The 15,339-nt window shown below is 32.1% G+C and overlaps 1 protein-coding gene across 2 annotated transcripts in view; it reads right to left on the bottom strand.

The window, feature by feature from the left end:
* The window catches only part of LOC136968285 (tetratricopeptide repeat protein 39B-like), a 101,464-nt gene that overhangs the window by 72,399 nt on the left and 13,726 nt on the right, over positions 1–15,339 (bottom strand). Inside the window, exon 3 of one of the 2 annotated variants that reach the window (XM_067262285.1) lies at positions 13,412–13,426. The exons of the other annotated variant lie outside the window; for it this stretch is intronic. Within the exon in view, the coding sequence (XP_067118386.1) occupies positions 13,412–13,426 (15 nt within the window). The remainder of the gene's footprint in view (positions 1–13,411; positions 13,427–15,339) is intronic. 2 annotated transcript variants of the gene reach the window in all.

The raw sequence follows: 15,339 nt of genomic DNA, 5'->3' as shown, positions 1-15,339 counted from the left end.
GACTTTTGGCTTTAATTAATGGACACTTCTTTGCCTAAATCAAGCTATTAAATTGAGGTTTTACTGTAACAATAAATTCATCAGTATAAACTGCTAAAGCCCCTTCAAAACATCTGTGTAGAGCTAATCATAATAAATTACTGTAGTACTGTATATCCATCTTATTGTTTTTCACATCATTGGAGAAAATAAATTGAATGAACCGCTAAATTGAACTTTCATAAACTCAGACAACCTTCACCCCTCTATTAATCCAAGTTAATGCGGATTTACTGTATATGAAAATTTTAAACAATTTTTTCAAGTTATCATAATTTTATGTCAATAACCCAGATTACATGTTAAAAGATAATTTGAAAAGAAATGTGGGTTACACAATGCGGTGGCTTATATGCCAATTTTAAATTCCAATGAGTTAGAGTTGATTTGCACTTTATGACTGGCTGGTGACAAGCATCTAACCTCCAGACAACATCTGTCTATTCATATATTCATGAGAAATGACATCAAGTGTTTAACTGTACTCATCATTATTTTTACATCCTTGGCCTACTTTGATGGCTTAAGATTTAATATTTTAATAAATATTTGAAAATAAGATACAGATTAATTTTCAGTTTAATACAAAATACAAGAAGCCAAAAAGAATTAGTTTTATAAAATTAAATTAAACAGAAAATAAAGTACCTATTGGTTAAACTCCCACATGTTGCATATTGTCAAAAAAAGAATGCTATTCAAAAATTCCAAAACAATTGTTTGAAAATAAAATGAGTCTGCTAAATGTTACAATTACTTTTTGAATTTATTACTACAGTCAAGATCATTTCAAAGTTGACTTGGAATAAAATATTCAGAAAGAGTCAAATCAGAACTTTGTTGGACCACCTTCAGTCTGAATTACATGAAGAAGTTTACTTTGCATATTGTTAATTAATTTACAAATGATATCCTGCCAAATTTCTGACCAAACCTTAAATAATTCTTCATTGTACAATGATAAAGATTTTCTATGTCTAAGAGGAATACAGTGGTCTAATTTGTCCCATAAATGTTCTATTAAATTTAAGTCTGGTAACTGCAGTGGTCATTCAAGAACTTTGATATCATTTTCGTTGAAATATTTTCTGAGAAGCAATACTGTATGTTTGGGATCATTGTCTTGTTGAAAGACAAATTTATTTTCAATTTCTATTTTCCTTGCTGATGCCATTAAATTGTCTTTAAGTATCTGTTTGTAATCTACTGCTTTCGTGCAATCATGAATTTGAACAATATTGCTCATTTCGAACCCCGAAAAACACCACCAAACCATTATGTAAGGCGAGTGTTTTATTGTTCCCACAGTTTTATTTTTATCGAATGCTTGGTTTTTCTTTCTCCAAACAAATTTCTGTCTTTTAGAATCCTGCAACTCTTGTTTTAACTCATCATTCCAAATAACACACTTCCAAAACTCTAGGGGCTTGTTCACAAATTTTTTGGCAAAAGCTAATCTTTTCTTATGATTCACTGCTGAAATCATTTGACCACTATTTTTCTGACTCCTTCTCGTGATATTTGATGCTTTTTTGCAATAATAGAAGGAGAATTGCCATTTTTTCTGCTCATGTACAATCTGCACTTTTTCTTCAAGACTCAATTCTCTCTTCTTCAACATACTTTCTTATTGATACTAAAAAACTATTTAATTGACAACTCTGGAATTAAATTTTGTGTTATAACCAATTTGAAATTAATTTCTTACTGTATTTACAATGTTTTCTTTGTTGTCGACTTTCAATTGATACAACAATATTTTACTTGTCGCTCTTCAATTCTTTATGGTGAAACAAACTAATCAGTTATCTATTGTTTTACGCCAATTAACAAGTCTATTACAATATGCAGAATAGTTCACAGATCAGAAATGCATTTTTTTTCCTTAAAATGTTAAAAAAAAAACCAATTTTTTCAGTTGTCAACTTTGAAATGACCTTGACTGTACATTAAAATGTTTACTTATTACTACAGTAGACCATCAATTATCCAAAAATCAATTATCTGAAAAATCAATTAACCAAAACTGACTTACAAATTTATGTAATAATGATTGTTGGTGATTTTATATTTAATTATTATTTTGAATTAAATTTAATAATTCTTAAATAAAATTATTAAGTGTGATTTAAAAAATTATTGTAATTATTAGTTAATGTTGGTATAAGGTAAGCAATCTAATCACATACATTACTTTAGGATAAATTATTTTATATTAATTATTAATAGTTAGCAACTATAGTCTGAATAATTTGGAAATTAATATGATTATTATTGAATATTTAGACTTTGTTGTTTATGTACTGTATATCTATAGTGATTTGTTAACAAATAAACAGAAAAGACAATCATTTTAATGCTTGAGATGGAAACTTCTAAACTGCATACTGGTAATTATCTTGCTTTCAACAGCTTACACTTTTTTTTTACACTTTTTAAAAACTCTTTATTGATCAATGCCTTGGCACCGCTAGGCATAGCCAAGGAAATAGTACATAAAGGTTACATATTCAACATAAACATTTGATGTTACAGATTTACAAAAAGAAATATGTGATGTACTTGTATACATATTAACATATCAACACAAGCAGCAGAGAACAATATGTACAGACACTAAAGGCTACCTGCCAGTAGTGGAGGAAAAAGTTGGGTTGAAAACCCTTGTAGACAATGCCCATGACAGCATTTTAACAGTTAGAACTGCCACGGGCGATACAATAAAGCCAATTAGGATAACAGTACTAATACATAAGACATATAACAAAACAATGAAGTAGCTAAGATACAGTTAAACCACAAAACCAGGATGAGGCTAAGTCACAGTAGTTCTCCTAAAGTACGTTTTGATAAGGTCCTTGGTAGCTTGGAACAAATTATCATTCTAAATCAGTATACTGAGGTTGGGCGGCCAGCCAGAGTCACGGGGCAACAGAGCAGTAACTCGTGTCCGCATGTCATCCAACATAGGGCACTCCAAAAGATAGTGACGAGCACCATCAGGAACACCGCAAGTAGTACAGTTTTGCTGATTGGATAACCTGAACCTGTGTAGATACTGATAAAACTTGCTATGCCCCGTGTAGAATTGGGTAAGGCAGTGCTCAATGTTTCTATTAACAGAAGTAGAGACCAAAGGAAAAAAATTCCTCGTTAGGCTGTTAGTTTGGGTATTCCAGCTGCATTGCCACTTGTCTCTAGCATCCTCTTTAAATTCTTGTATCACGTAGCTCTGTGGTGTTGCCTTGTAGATTGGGTCGACACAAGAAGTGGCAGCCAAATGAGCGAGCTCATCCGCCCGCTCATTGCCGACCACCCCAGATTGTCCTCTAATCTACACAACTGCAAATCTGTTGTTTCTCTTATGTAATTTGAGTAGTATGCTGTTAACTAGTGGGTGGTGCCAGTTGTAGTTTGAGATGGCCTGCACCGATGAACAAGAGTCCGTGAATATATTAATATTGTTGAGGTTGAACATGATATTACACCATTTGATTGCTGACAGGATGGCCCAGAGCTCCACCTGATAAGCTGAGCAGATGCTCCCAAGCCTATCAGAGAAGTTGTAGACTTCTGTGTTATCCTGAAATGCCACAAATACGCACCCTACTTTATCATCATTCTTTGACCCATCCGTAAAAATATTAAGGGTCTGATCTGGCCAAGGCTGACTGTGTACAAGTGGCCATTCATTGGGGTCAACACTGGGAGTACCATTGTGAGACATCTTGATGTTGTCGATGACCCTGTTGTTAAGATCAATGCTGGTGCCTTTCCTCGTGTTCCATCTTTGCACAACAGTACCAATCTCTAAGTTAATCAGTCGTTTTCCAGCAATCACCTGCAAGGCAACAGTAGAGGTGGTCGAGTAGGCCCTGCAGATGCGGAGAAGAGCCCTCCTCTGGGCACTCAATAGCTTCCTATCAATGTGGGTCATCCCCAGCCCCTCGGCCCAGACTGGTGCAGGCTTTCAACAGCTGCTCCAGAGGTACAGGGTGTACAATAGAGTGGGTTATATAAAAGTTTCATTTTGTTCTTGCAATTTTCTGTGGGATATTTCTGCCGCCATGGTTATATGCCATTGTGGGTTATCCAAACAAAATATAAAGTATAAAATTACACTCGTAAATTAGTATCTAATATAATTAGAGTAATATAAAGTGACTAGACCTTTCAAATTAGGCAGGACATTCCCACTCTTTAATATACTGTCTCAATTTTTAAACTATTTGAAAAATGTCTGCTTTTTGACTGTTTCATAATTACTGTATATTCAAAAAATGGACATTTGTTTCTTAGATTTTAAGTGAATGATGAATCTCATAGAAGTTATAGCATAACAATTTTAATATCCAATTGTAAGGATCAGTTATAAAAGAGAGTTTGTGGCTTTTGCAAATTATCTGAGTTATAAATAAGAAAGGTAGTTAAAGCAAACAAAACTACACCATAATTGTTCATTGTTGCTATTGCTGTAGGTTATTTTCTAAACAAAGGTACAGTATACAGATAAGTAAAATGTTCATTGGTTGTTCATAACATCTATCATTGATGATGTTAGAATGCTAGAAATTCAATAATCGTCAACCAGAATCATCACATCACTCATGTGACATTATGTCAAAATGACTGGGCTAACATCCCCCTTTTTACATTTCAGGTTCTGATCATTTTAGAATAATACAAATACTAACTTATCTTATTGCTTATTGTAATGCAATTCAGTTCACATTTAAAACTAAGTTAATCTTTCATTAGTTACTATAGCTGAATATTTCTGTTAAATTCATTGATATCAATAAAGTACTGTACATTATTATTGTATAATGTATTTCCTTGATTCTAAGACACTATCATTTTTAATTGTCTGTGCATCTTACAATCATAGTTCAAAACAACAATCCACTGTCAGTGCAAGAAAACCACATGCTAGGTCTATATGTGTTAGCACCAATGATAGATGTTTTCAGCCTTACTGCTCAATAGTCAAATCAGTCCATATAAGCTTTACTGGTAATGAATATTTAGTTTAAATTGCTTTTTAACTACTAAAATACCTACATGATGATGCAGCATTCTGTAGACAAAAGAGCATAAAATATGTATGTTTGGCAGCTCTATTTCATGGTGATTGTATTGTTTTTTAACTTTGTAATTAACAAAACTTAACAGAATCAATTATTTCAAAATGCTTTTCTCCATAAAAAATTTTACCAAGCACTTAAAAATTGTTTACATCTGATTGAACAAGAACACAGTGTGGCTGTCAGCCATATTGTGTGTTTTTTTTGTTTCTTTTATAGTTCGTAAGTTATAAATACATATACATATACATATATATATATTCTTTCTTTCTTCTTCCTTCATTTCTACTTTCTTATTTCCATTCCTTTGTCTCAACAATTCGTATATCAATCGTTATTACCCTTTCTAAGAAGCAAGGGATAAACAAAGAAGAGGATATTAGGACTTCCACGAATTTGGGGAGTGAGAACAAAAGAAAAGAAGAAGCCCTGCGGGCTGAGTGGTAGAATAACGGACACTTTTTGGCTGGACCTCAAGAGAAACGGAGGTGCAAGGCAGCAATCGAGACTCAAAAGAGAGAGAAAGAAAGGAGGCTGCAGGACCGTCAAGGCCAGAGAAAAATACGCACGAGGGCTAGAGAGTGCCGAGAGAATAGGAGAACATCGAGGACAAACAGCCAAATAAGGAAGAGGAAAAAAGGCCACTACTGTGGAAGGGCACTTCCTCAAGGATATCGATCGATTAACGTAAACCCAGGTACTTTCTATCTATTTCTATATACTTTCTATCTTTCCTAAGTCTATCTGTTTCCCTATTACATTAGTTTTAAGGTAGTTATAAGTTTAGTTTTTAAGTCAGTTGTAAAGGTTTTGTTACGCGCGCGTGTATTATTGCTTGTACGCGAATAAGTGGCAACCCCTTCCCCAGTGAGGATACTCAAGTTGGGATCGATTGTAAATAATAAAGAAATGAACCATGTTCCGAAAGAAATAAAGGAATATTTAATTGTATATATAAGTTTTTGTGTTCCTATTTGTAACATTTATTCGCAGACATACAAATCTGTCGATACGAACAACCACAACAGAATATCACCTGGAGAAGATTGGTGGACAATTTTTATACAACTGTCAGTCTTGATTTTTACAAAAATGTTGCATTATATATAGTTTACTTCAAAACTCACAGATAAAATGAAATTTTTATGAATGTTAATGAAGTGTGCTTTGCTCTTGATATTCTAAAAACCCTGTAAGTGTAAAAAAACAGCTTTTGTATAATGCACAAGATGTATGACTTGTTATAGAAGAAAGGGAAACATATCATTGTCTTATGTACTGATACATTTGCTTTTAATAATTAAAAAACATTTTTTATTTATTTATGTTTTTAAAATCAATCAACTATCCAAATTTGTTTAGAAAAACTAAAAACACATTTATTTAAACAGACAGCAATTCTGAAAACAAATTTTCAAGAAAGAGAGAATGCCCATTTTTAATAATAAAATAGACAAGTGTTTAAACCCATGTGACTTAAACTTGTGTACAAATTGCGTTGATTTGAAAAAAAAAAACAGTTTACTCATGAAGACACAAACCAGCAACTTCACAATTATCAGTCAGGCATGATGCTGCCAAGCCACAGAGGTCTTCATCAAAAGGTTTCTGCAAAGCATATTCATAGTCATTCACACTTTTTTTTAACTTCAATTTTTTTAAAAATGCTTAAGAAGTATACTATACCTTCCTATGCTCAATAAAGGTTCATTCCAAAGCTTATCCACACAAACAGTATTATTGAAATCTATTTGTAACCACTCCCTATTAGATCCATTTCACAGAGCAAAAGCAAAAATGAGAGAGATCACTGTGACATTTGATATGAAACAATTGCCTATTATGCAGTTGAAACAGGTGCTATAACTGACATTGACATTAATAATCTGTTCTTTTATTATTAGAGAAGAAATACAAGATTTTTTAAATAATGAAAAAAAACCTAAAAAATCCTTAAAGAAATTTCTTCAAGACAATAGAGCTGTTGTGGTCGAAGTTTTCATGGCAAAAACGTGTAAGTCAGATGTTAAGCATCGCCATCTGTAAGCCTAGAAGTTTGACAATCCCATTTGGAACGCTGAGCATGATTCCACTGACATTCCAAACGTCATTGTCAAACTTCTAGGCTTACAGGATGGCGGTGCATGTCCTACGTACACGTTTTAACCATGAAAACTTCAACCGCAACCTCTCTAATACATACAAATGTGTCTTTATTCCAATCCAGTCCTTTCAAACACACATTCGAGGAATTAACAAATTTCACAGCAGCCTATAAAGAAAAGTCAACTCCATCGTGAAATTTGTTAATTCCTTAAATGTACGTTTGAAAGGACTGGATTGGAATAAAGACACATTTGTATGTATTGTCTTGAAGAACCTTTTTTATGTAGGGGAGACAAGGGAGGAATGGGACACTGGGAGAAGTAGGACATTTGAATCTGATCTCCTATTTACTTATTGTAATTCTTTAGTTGTCCCCAAGTGAGAGTGACAGCGCTTGCATTTTCTTATAAAATGGCTGATGAATTGTTTCAACAGAAAAACTTTAGAAGAGAAAATTATATTACAATGCTCCAGGTAAATATTAATACCAATATCTGATGTAACCTAAAATTTTATGTTTAAGATAACTTTTAATGCTTAATACAAGAATTGAAAGCTATATTTTAATAGTACAATTTTGCTATATTACTTTCTTGCTATTTCCACCATATGTCTAGTTATAGCAAGTATAATACTAAACTTCCCAGTAGGGAGGACTGGGACACTGCATAATAATTTTCCTGATGTGGTGTTAAATTTTATAGTCTTTGTTTTTATTTCCAGGAAAAATGCTACATAAATGGAAGAAGAAAGATACAACAAAATCAACACCAGCCAACAGTATGATTCTTCAAGCATTTTATTTGCTAAATAAGTATTTTAATACAAATTTTATGTGAATTTGTTATCCTTTTATGAACTGTCCCATTCTGTCATTTACTGTCCCACTCTTCCTTTTAATTAGGCAGGAGTGGGACAATTGTCACAGCATACAAAACTTATAATTTTTCTACCAAATGTTAGCATTGAAACTTCCAATACTTTTCAGAAGATACAGATGGTTCAAACTGAGAAGCTAAAAAAGAAAGATTCAAGAGTTTTTTCTTTGCTTATATTTTTGACGTACTTTTCCCAAAAGTGTCCCACTCCTCCCACTGCTAATTCGTCCTGGCCATATTTTTATAAAAAGAAAAAAACCTATTGGAAATGGAAATTACATGTATGAATCAAAAACAGAAATTCAATGAGCATATGTTTATTCTATGAACCTGATTTAAGATTAGAACTGTAGTTGACCAGTTCATCTCTAAAACAATTCCAAATTTAATATGTCAATTAGACAAAAGTCACAGCTATCATCATTTTAAAAAAGTGTCATAAATTTTGTTGATGGCAAAACTATCAAAAATGGCTGTTTACATAAGAAAAAAATGCAGACAATGCGGTTGGGCAGGTCATGAAGCAGCTACGTACAAAAACTACCAAAGATAAATTACATCATGAATGTAAAATAATTAGAACAGTTTGTAAATGTAGAAAAAGTCAGAACTGTTGGAGTCAAAAAAGAAAACAAAACTAAGCAAAAAGAAAGAGAATTATGTAACAATCTACTAGGAGAAATGACATCTTAATGAACAGTGATTAGCTGTTTCTTTGCAATATTCAAAAGAACATGGCTATCAATAGGAAGCTGCAATATGCAGGAAAAATTTAATTGAGGCTACTAACATCTATAATGCCAAGAGGAGAAGGGAAGAGATAGTAGTAGTTTGGAAAATTAGACAGCAAGTTTTCTGTGAGCAACAAAAGATGACAAAACTATTAACATCATTCAGTTGTGCTGTATGGACTATTGTGAAAATCCAAAGTCTACAAGTAACAATTGATAAAATGACTGGATAAATTATATATGTTTGTGAATGACAAACAGTGTGACAGAAACAATGGGTCAACAAAAATCTTTGGATAAAGTGAAGATCCTTATTTAATCCGTCACGATCTTTACGATGAATCGTCTCGAGTTGGGTTTTGTGACTCGAGAATGTCCATAAGATGGTTCGAGGAAAGCTACACCTCCACACTCAACAAGTAAATATATACAGTTTATTTACACAACAAATATTTACAAGATGTGCAATGTTCGACAACATTACATACACTATGCAACAAAGATGTGGTATCTTACGTTGGCTTGTCTATTGGGGACTGTTAAACTTCGGGGAATTCAGGTCGCCTCTCCGGAGTTGGCTCAACTATACGGCCTGTCCAGTCTCCGCACTTACCCGTCCCTGAGATCGCTGTCAGAGGAAAACACTCTCTCTACGCTCAGCGGGCTGTCCAAGTGCCTGAGACCACCGTATTATCAGTCTCTTGCCCTTCTCCTCGTTTCTTCCGCCACCCTTAGCTTTTAAGGGATTCTACGGCGACAACTTGCGGCCAATCAGATTCTTCTTCTCCCCTGGGAGCTTCCAAAGAAGTCCACCCTATTTCCCGACGACGTAGCTTACGTTCGCGTCCGTCCCTTGTTTACATTTTTCCCCAAGCCAGCCGACACGTGGCAAACACATTGACCCTTAAACGGAGACGCTACTCCTTTGATCTTTCCGGCCGTTTATGGCCCCAACGCCAGGTGGGACTAATTATCTCTGTTGCGTGGCTTTTTGACTTAGGACGCTAAAAGCGACCTTTACAGATAAAAAGAAGGAATTGAAGAGTTTGTTCAGAAGCCAATGAGTTCATAAACACAGAATGGAGGTGTAGCACAGACTGATATGGTTTCAGTTAAGAAAGTTTAACAAAGGTATTGACAAGCATATTAAAATAATTATTTGTAATTTTTAATGACAGGACTAAGAAATTCCTGTAAATTTTATGACATTATTAGAATTTCAAATAAAGTTAGTTTATTTAAATTTTAAGCTGGGGAAGGATGAAATGTTCTGTACTGATTTAAGATCCTATGGCAACAATGAAAATGTGTGAAAGTGATCCTAGAGTTTTCCATAAGAAAGTGTGAGTGTGCCACTAATTCAAAAAGGTTAAGAACCATTGCAATACAGTATAATCTTATTAATGTATTATTTAATTAGTATTTCATTATAATGTATAAATGTATTGACTACTTTTATGCAAAATAAATGTAAATCAAAACACACCATAATTCAAAAAATAGATTCTACAATTTTTTTTAAATAGCAGTATAAAAAGCTTATAAAACTAAAAACAAAAATTAAACCTATATTATTTCTAGGAAGTTTATTTTTTTAAATATTTCAGTTGAATAGAATGTAAAATTAGTAAATTATAACACAATAAACAACTTCTCAAGCAGAGGGGTGAAATGTGACACATTTGTTGTTTATTTTAAGGGCAACACCGTTCTGGCGGGGATGACTTTTAGTTCTCAACCTGAGGAAGGCCTCGGTGGAGGCCGAAAACATTAGATGGTTCTCTATCATATACAACACTGTGAAAGGTTTTAGTCTGTGTCTTTGTAGTAAATTATATCTTTGCAAATTAAAGAATGAATTCATTTTTAAAACTATATTTGGTTTATCAGGCTGATAAATTTTATTTATCTAATTCTGAGTTAGAGATTGTTTCATCCTACAAATATCTGGGTGTTTATTTTACTTCACAGGGTTTATTTTCTTTTCACCTAGAAAAATTGTTTTTGAAATATAAACTTCAGCTTTCCAATTTAATAAAGCTTATGGTTAAAATGAAACAGTCTTCCATTAAGTCATACTTCCGATTGTTTGACTTCATGATATGCTCAAGTTTAGGATTTATGTTCCCTATTTGGGGATCATCTCTTATCGATAAACTAGAGAAGACTCAACTTTATTCGATTGATATTTCACATTAATCGTTCGGTGCCTGGACCTGTTTTAAGATTTGAATTGGGCCGTCCGCCAATGGCTATACATTTAACAATGGCCATTTTTAGATATTGGATTAAAATTTTAGAGTTACCAGATTATGATCCTAGAAAGTTGGTTTATAATAAATTGAATTTAATAGGTAGAAATTCTTCGGTTGTAACTTGGCCTTCTTCAGTTCAATGTTTATTATCTGATTTAGGTTATTCTACTGATTATTATACTCAAATTTCTGATAAAAAACTATTTCTAGCTGAAATATTTCAGTCATTAAAAGATAAATATTGGGCCCAAGATATTCATTATATTGAGCAAAAGCGTAGTTTTTTTGAAACTTCTTTAGCATCCCCATGGACACCTTGATATTATCTATTATCAAATCTAAATTATAATATTAAATCTCTAATAATACAATTACGACTTAATGATTATACTATTGTATTAAATGGGCGTAGAATGAACATATCGGCTCAATCCAATTGTCCACTATGCAACAGATTCTGTGAAAACGTTAAGAACCACTTATTTGTATCTTGTGAACTTACCGAGCACTTAAAGGACACTGTTTTGACAACCGATTTTGATATGTTTTGTCTATACGATGATAATCTAAGTTCCAATATGTTATATAAAGTTTATAAGTTTTTCTGTTATTCACTAAATATGTTAACATAATATTACTAATTAAGTTATATCATTTATTATTTTTGTAATTATATATAACAACGTCTGTAATTATTAATGTCATTATGACTTTGTAACCCCATTTGCAAAGGCGAAAGCCACGGCAAATAAATGTTGATTGATTGATTGATTGATTGATATTTGGTTTATCAATAATATAAGTTGCTCAGAATACCTCAGTCTTCTAAGTCAACATTGGGCATAACAATTTACATGTATGAATATTCACAAAATGCAAAACAGATAAACAAACCCGATTTGCTCTTCTATGACAAAATTGACTTTTAGATGATTTAATTTTATAATACTATGTAAAGTAGTTATAATTTAATCATTATCTATAATAAATTACAGAAAGAGATAATATATAATGACAACAATAATCTAATGAAAAACATTACTAGCTATTAGAATGAATAATGATCTAAGAACGAAGAAATCGTTAATATTCTGTTTAAATTTTTTTGAGTTAATAATTAGTTAAAATCATAACATTATTTAAATTCACATTTTAAATAAAGAAAAATCATACTAAGCTATAATATTTGGAGAAATCTGCACAAGAAAAAAAAATATTCAATAGAAGTTTGAAACTTTGATAATTCTTAGAATAATTTAGACAACCTTTTCCCTTTCCAGCATTATTTAATGCTTAATTAGACATATGTTTCTGCACTGATTTACAGTCCAACTTCAGATCTACATTCAATATAACAAAATAGAATGCAATGTACAGTACAGTACATTATGTTGAATGTAGACCTGAAGTTGAACTGTAAATCAGTCCAGAAATGTTTGTCTAAGCATTAAATATTGCTGGAAAGAAAAAGGTTCTCTGTTCAATATTTTGAACTATTTCCAGTTTGAGTTTTCTTTTCTTTTACTAAGAATTATTTCTTTAACTGTAGCATTACTTAACAAGGTTAATGTTATCTATGGTAGCGAACATGGCAGCTCATCTCTGGAACAGTGGGGACGCATGTTCTAACCTAACCTAACCTATTCTAATAAGTTACCATAATTATTGCCAACCAAATTATTAGAATATGGGTAATTTATTAGAATAGGTTAGAACGTGCATCCCCACTGTTCCAAAGATGAGCCGCCATGTTCGCTACCATAGGTAACATTAACCCTTAACGATTATACATTAAAATCAATATATATAATATATAAGTTAAATATTATTTTAAAAATTTAACTAAACTATAAATCCACCAAAAAATAAAAAATAAAGCATTTTCTTAAATCATTCTGAAAGGAAAAAAACAAGCTAAAAATTCACAATAGTTTGACATTTAATTTTTCAATACATAATAATAAATTCATAAAAATTTTACATTTTATATTTTACTTAATAATTATAATAAAAATTATATATTGAATTCGATTTTAATAAAAATTATAAATAGCAAAATTTAGTTTCAATGTAAAAAAATAAAATAAAACTTTTTTATCTCATGCAAAAACTGTTATATGCAAAATGGCAAACACCTGAGAAGCAAAATAATAGAAATGAAAGATTTTTTTGCTGCTTATCAATTTTATTGTAAAAGAAAGACTTCCAAACAACACCAATAAATAGAAAATGACAGTGATGATAAAAATATCCCATGCAACACCAACATGCTTTCTTTCCCTGTAAGAAACATCAAATTATATTTAAATTATGCTCACCTTCTTCCCTCGTGGCTAAAATGGCGAAGAAGGAAAAACATAAGTGAAATGTGCCATCTAATATACTAATTAAACCAAATATATATGGATAAATATTAATTTGATTTGGATAAAATTTAAATAAATCTTCTCAGAACAGCAGGATAGTTATTTAACTAAACCTTCAGCTACATCAAGATGGAATAATTGAAATATATATTAAATTTAAACTCTTTCCATGAAGCAAACACAATAATAAAAATCACAACATTTAAATACAATTCAGACATACTTTGAGTACTGTATATTAAAATTACACTTTATAAATTTAATTAAATTTATAAAAAAAATCAGAGGTAAGTACTAACATTTATAAAATTTACAAGAGACAAATGTAAATCTTATTTTAATACGGTAGAGTCCCGCTAGTCTGGACACCGCTAATCCAAACATATTTCGGTCGGTGGAGAGGAAATTTTCTCTAACAAGAGGTCCACTTAGGGGTATTCCCCTTTCTCTTTCCCGAGTGAACCATGCGAATAAGGCTTCGTCAATCTTGTCAAACGTCGAGGGCCTTGCCATTTGTTGATTTTCAACCGATTTTTCTGAAGTAAAGGCACAAAACTGATCGATCTTTGCACAGTTTTCTTTCCAGTTAGTTATTGCGGTCCTGACCACTCCAAGCCCTACTGCTAATTTCATTGCACTTTCATCCTTGTCCAGCCTTTTCAAAATGTCCAGCTTATCATTCAATGTACATGTTGTGTGTTTCTGTTGCATGGCTATTCTAGCAGCAGACTAAACTAAACTAAAATAATGTAGAGCGAAAAGTACATTCAACATCCACAATTAAGCATGCTAACTCACACAGTAGCATCAGTCAACTGATTGGAATCCTGGACTGTGTATTAAAAACAATGTTTTTTACAGTTAAACTAATTTTCAGGTAAACAATGAAGGCAGATTGCCATTTCAAAATTACGAAACTTGTTTTTGTTAACTGTTTGCGTCCTCTATTGAGTACAAATCAGATGAAATAAAGGGTGTGGTGCCGATGTCATTGATGATGTTGGATCTATATAAACCAGACCTGTTTTATTGCTCGCTTCTGCATTACAGTATTTCGATTATTCGGCTAATCCGAACGGGGCTCGGTCCCAATTAGCTCGGACCGGCAGGACTCTGCCGTATATTGCTCAAATCGTTTCATTTTGATATAACCTAAACGATAGCTTTTAAAATGCTGAAATAGTTAATAAAATAAACATTTTCCTAGATTTTTTACAGTTTTTGAAGATTTATTTCAATATTAAATTTAGTTAAGTATAATCTTTAATAGTTGGATAGAAGTATTTAATATACAGTGAATATAATGAAATGATTAATGTTACCTATGGTTCCAAAATGGCGGCTCGTCTCTGATTCCAGCAAATAGAAGAAAGGAAACAGTGGGGACGCACGTTCTAACCTAACCTAACCTATTCTAATAATTTTGTTGGTAATAATTATGATAATTTATTAGACTAGGTTAGGTTAGGTTAGAACGTGCGTCCCCACTGTTTCCTTTCTTCTATTTGCTGGAATCAGAGACGAGTCGCCATTTTGGAACCATAGGTAACATTAACCAATGAAATTTCCATTAAATTAAAAACAATTTTTTTAAATTTAAAAAATTGTTTTTTACCTTTAAAACATTTAATGTCTAGAAAAATAAATAAAAAATTAAATCATATGTTTCAATAAAAAAATTTATCATCTTACCATAACGACCCTTTAAAACTTATTAAAACAATCGAGCAATTTATCAATAAGTTATAACAAATTACACAGCACTTCAGAATAACAAATGCATTTTAACTTGTATCCTGTATATGTCGCTCCTCCTGTATAGTCACCTGTTCCGCAGTGAAAGCAACAGATGAAAATCTGTTCTATAACTTCAAACTTAC

The sequence above is a fragment of the Centruroides vittatus genome, unplaced genomic scaffold, assembly GCF_030686945.1.
Source record: "Centruroides vittatus isolate TY-2023 unplaced genomic scaffold, ASM3068694v2 contig_1427, whole genome shotgun sequence".
In the NCBI taxonomy this organism is placed as follows: Eukaryota; Metazoa; Arthropoda; class Arachnida; order Scorpiones; family Buthidae; genus Centruroides; species Centruroides vittatus.
This window is presented reverse-complemented; position numbering and strand designations above follow the sequence as displayed.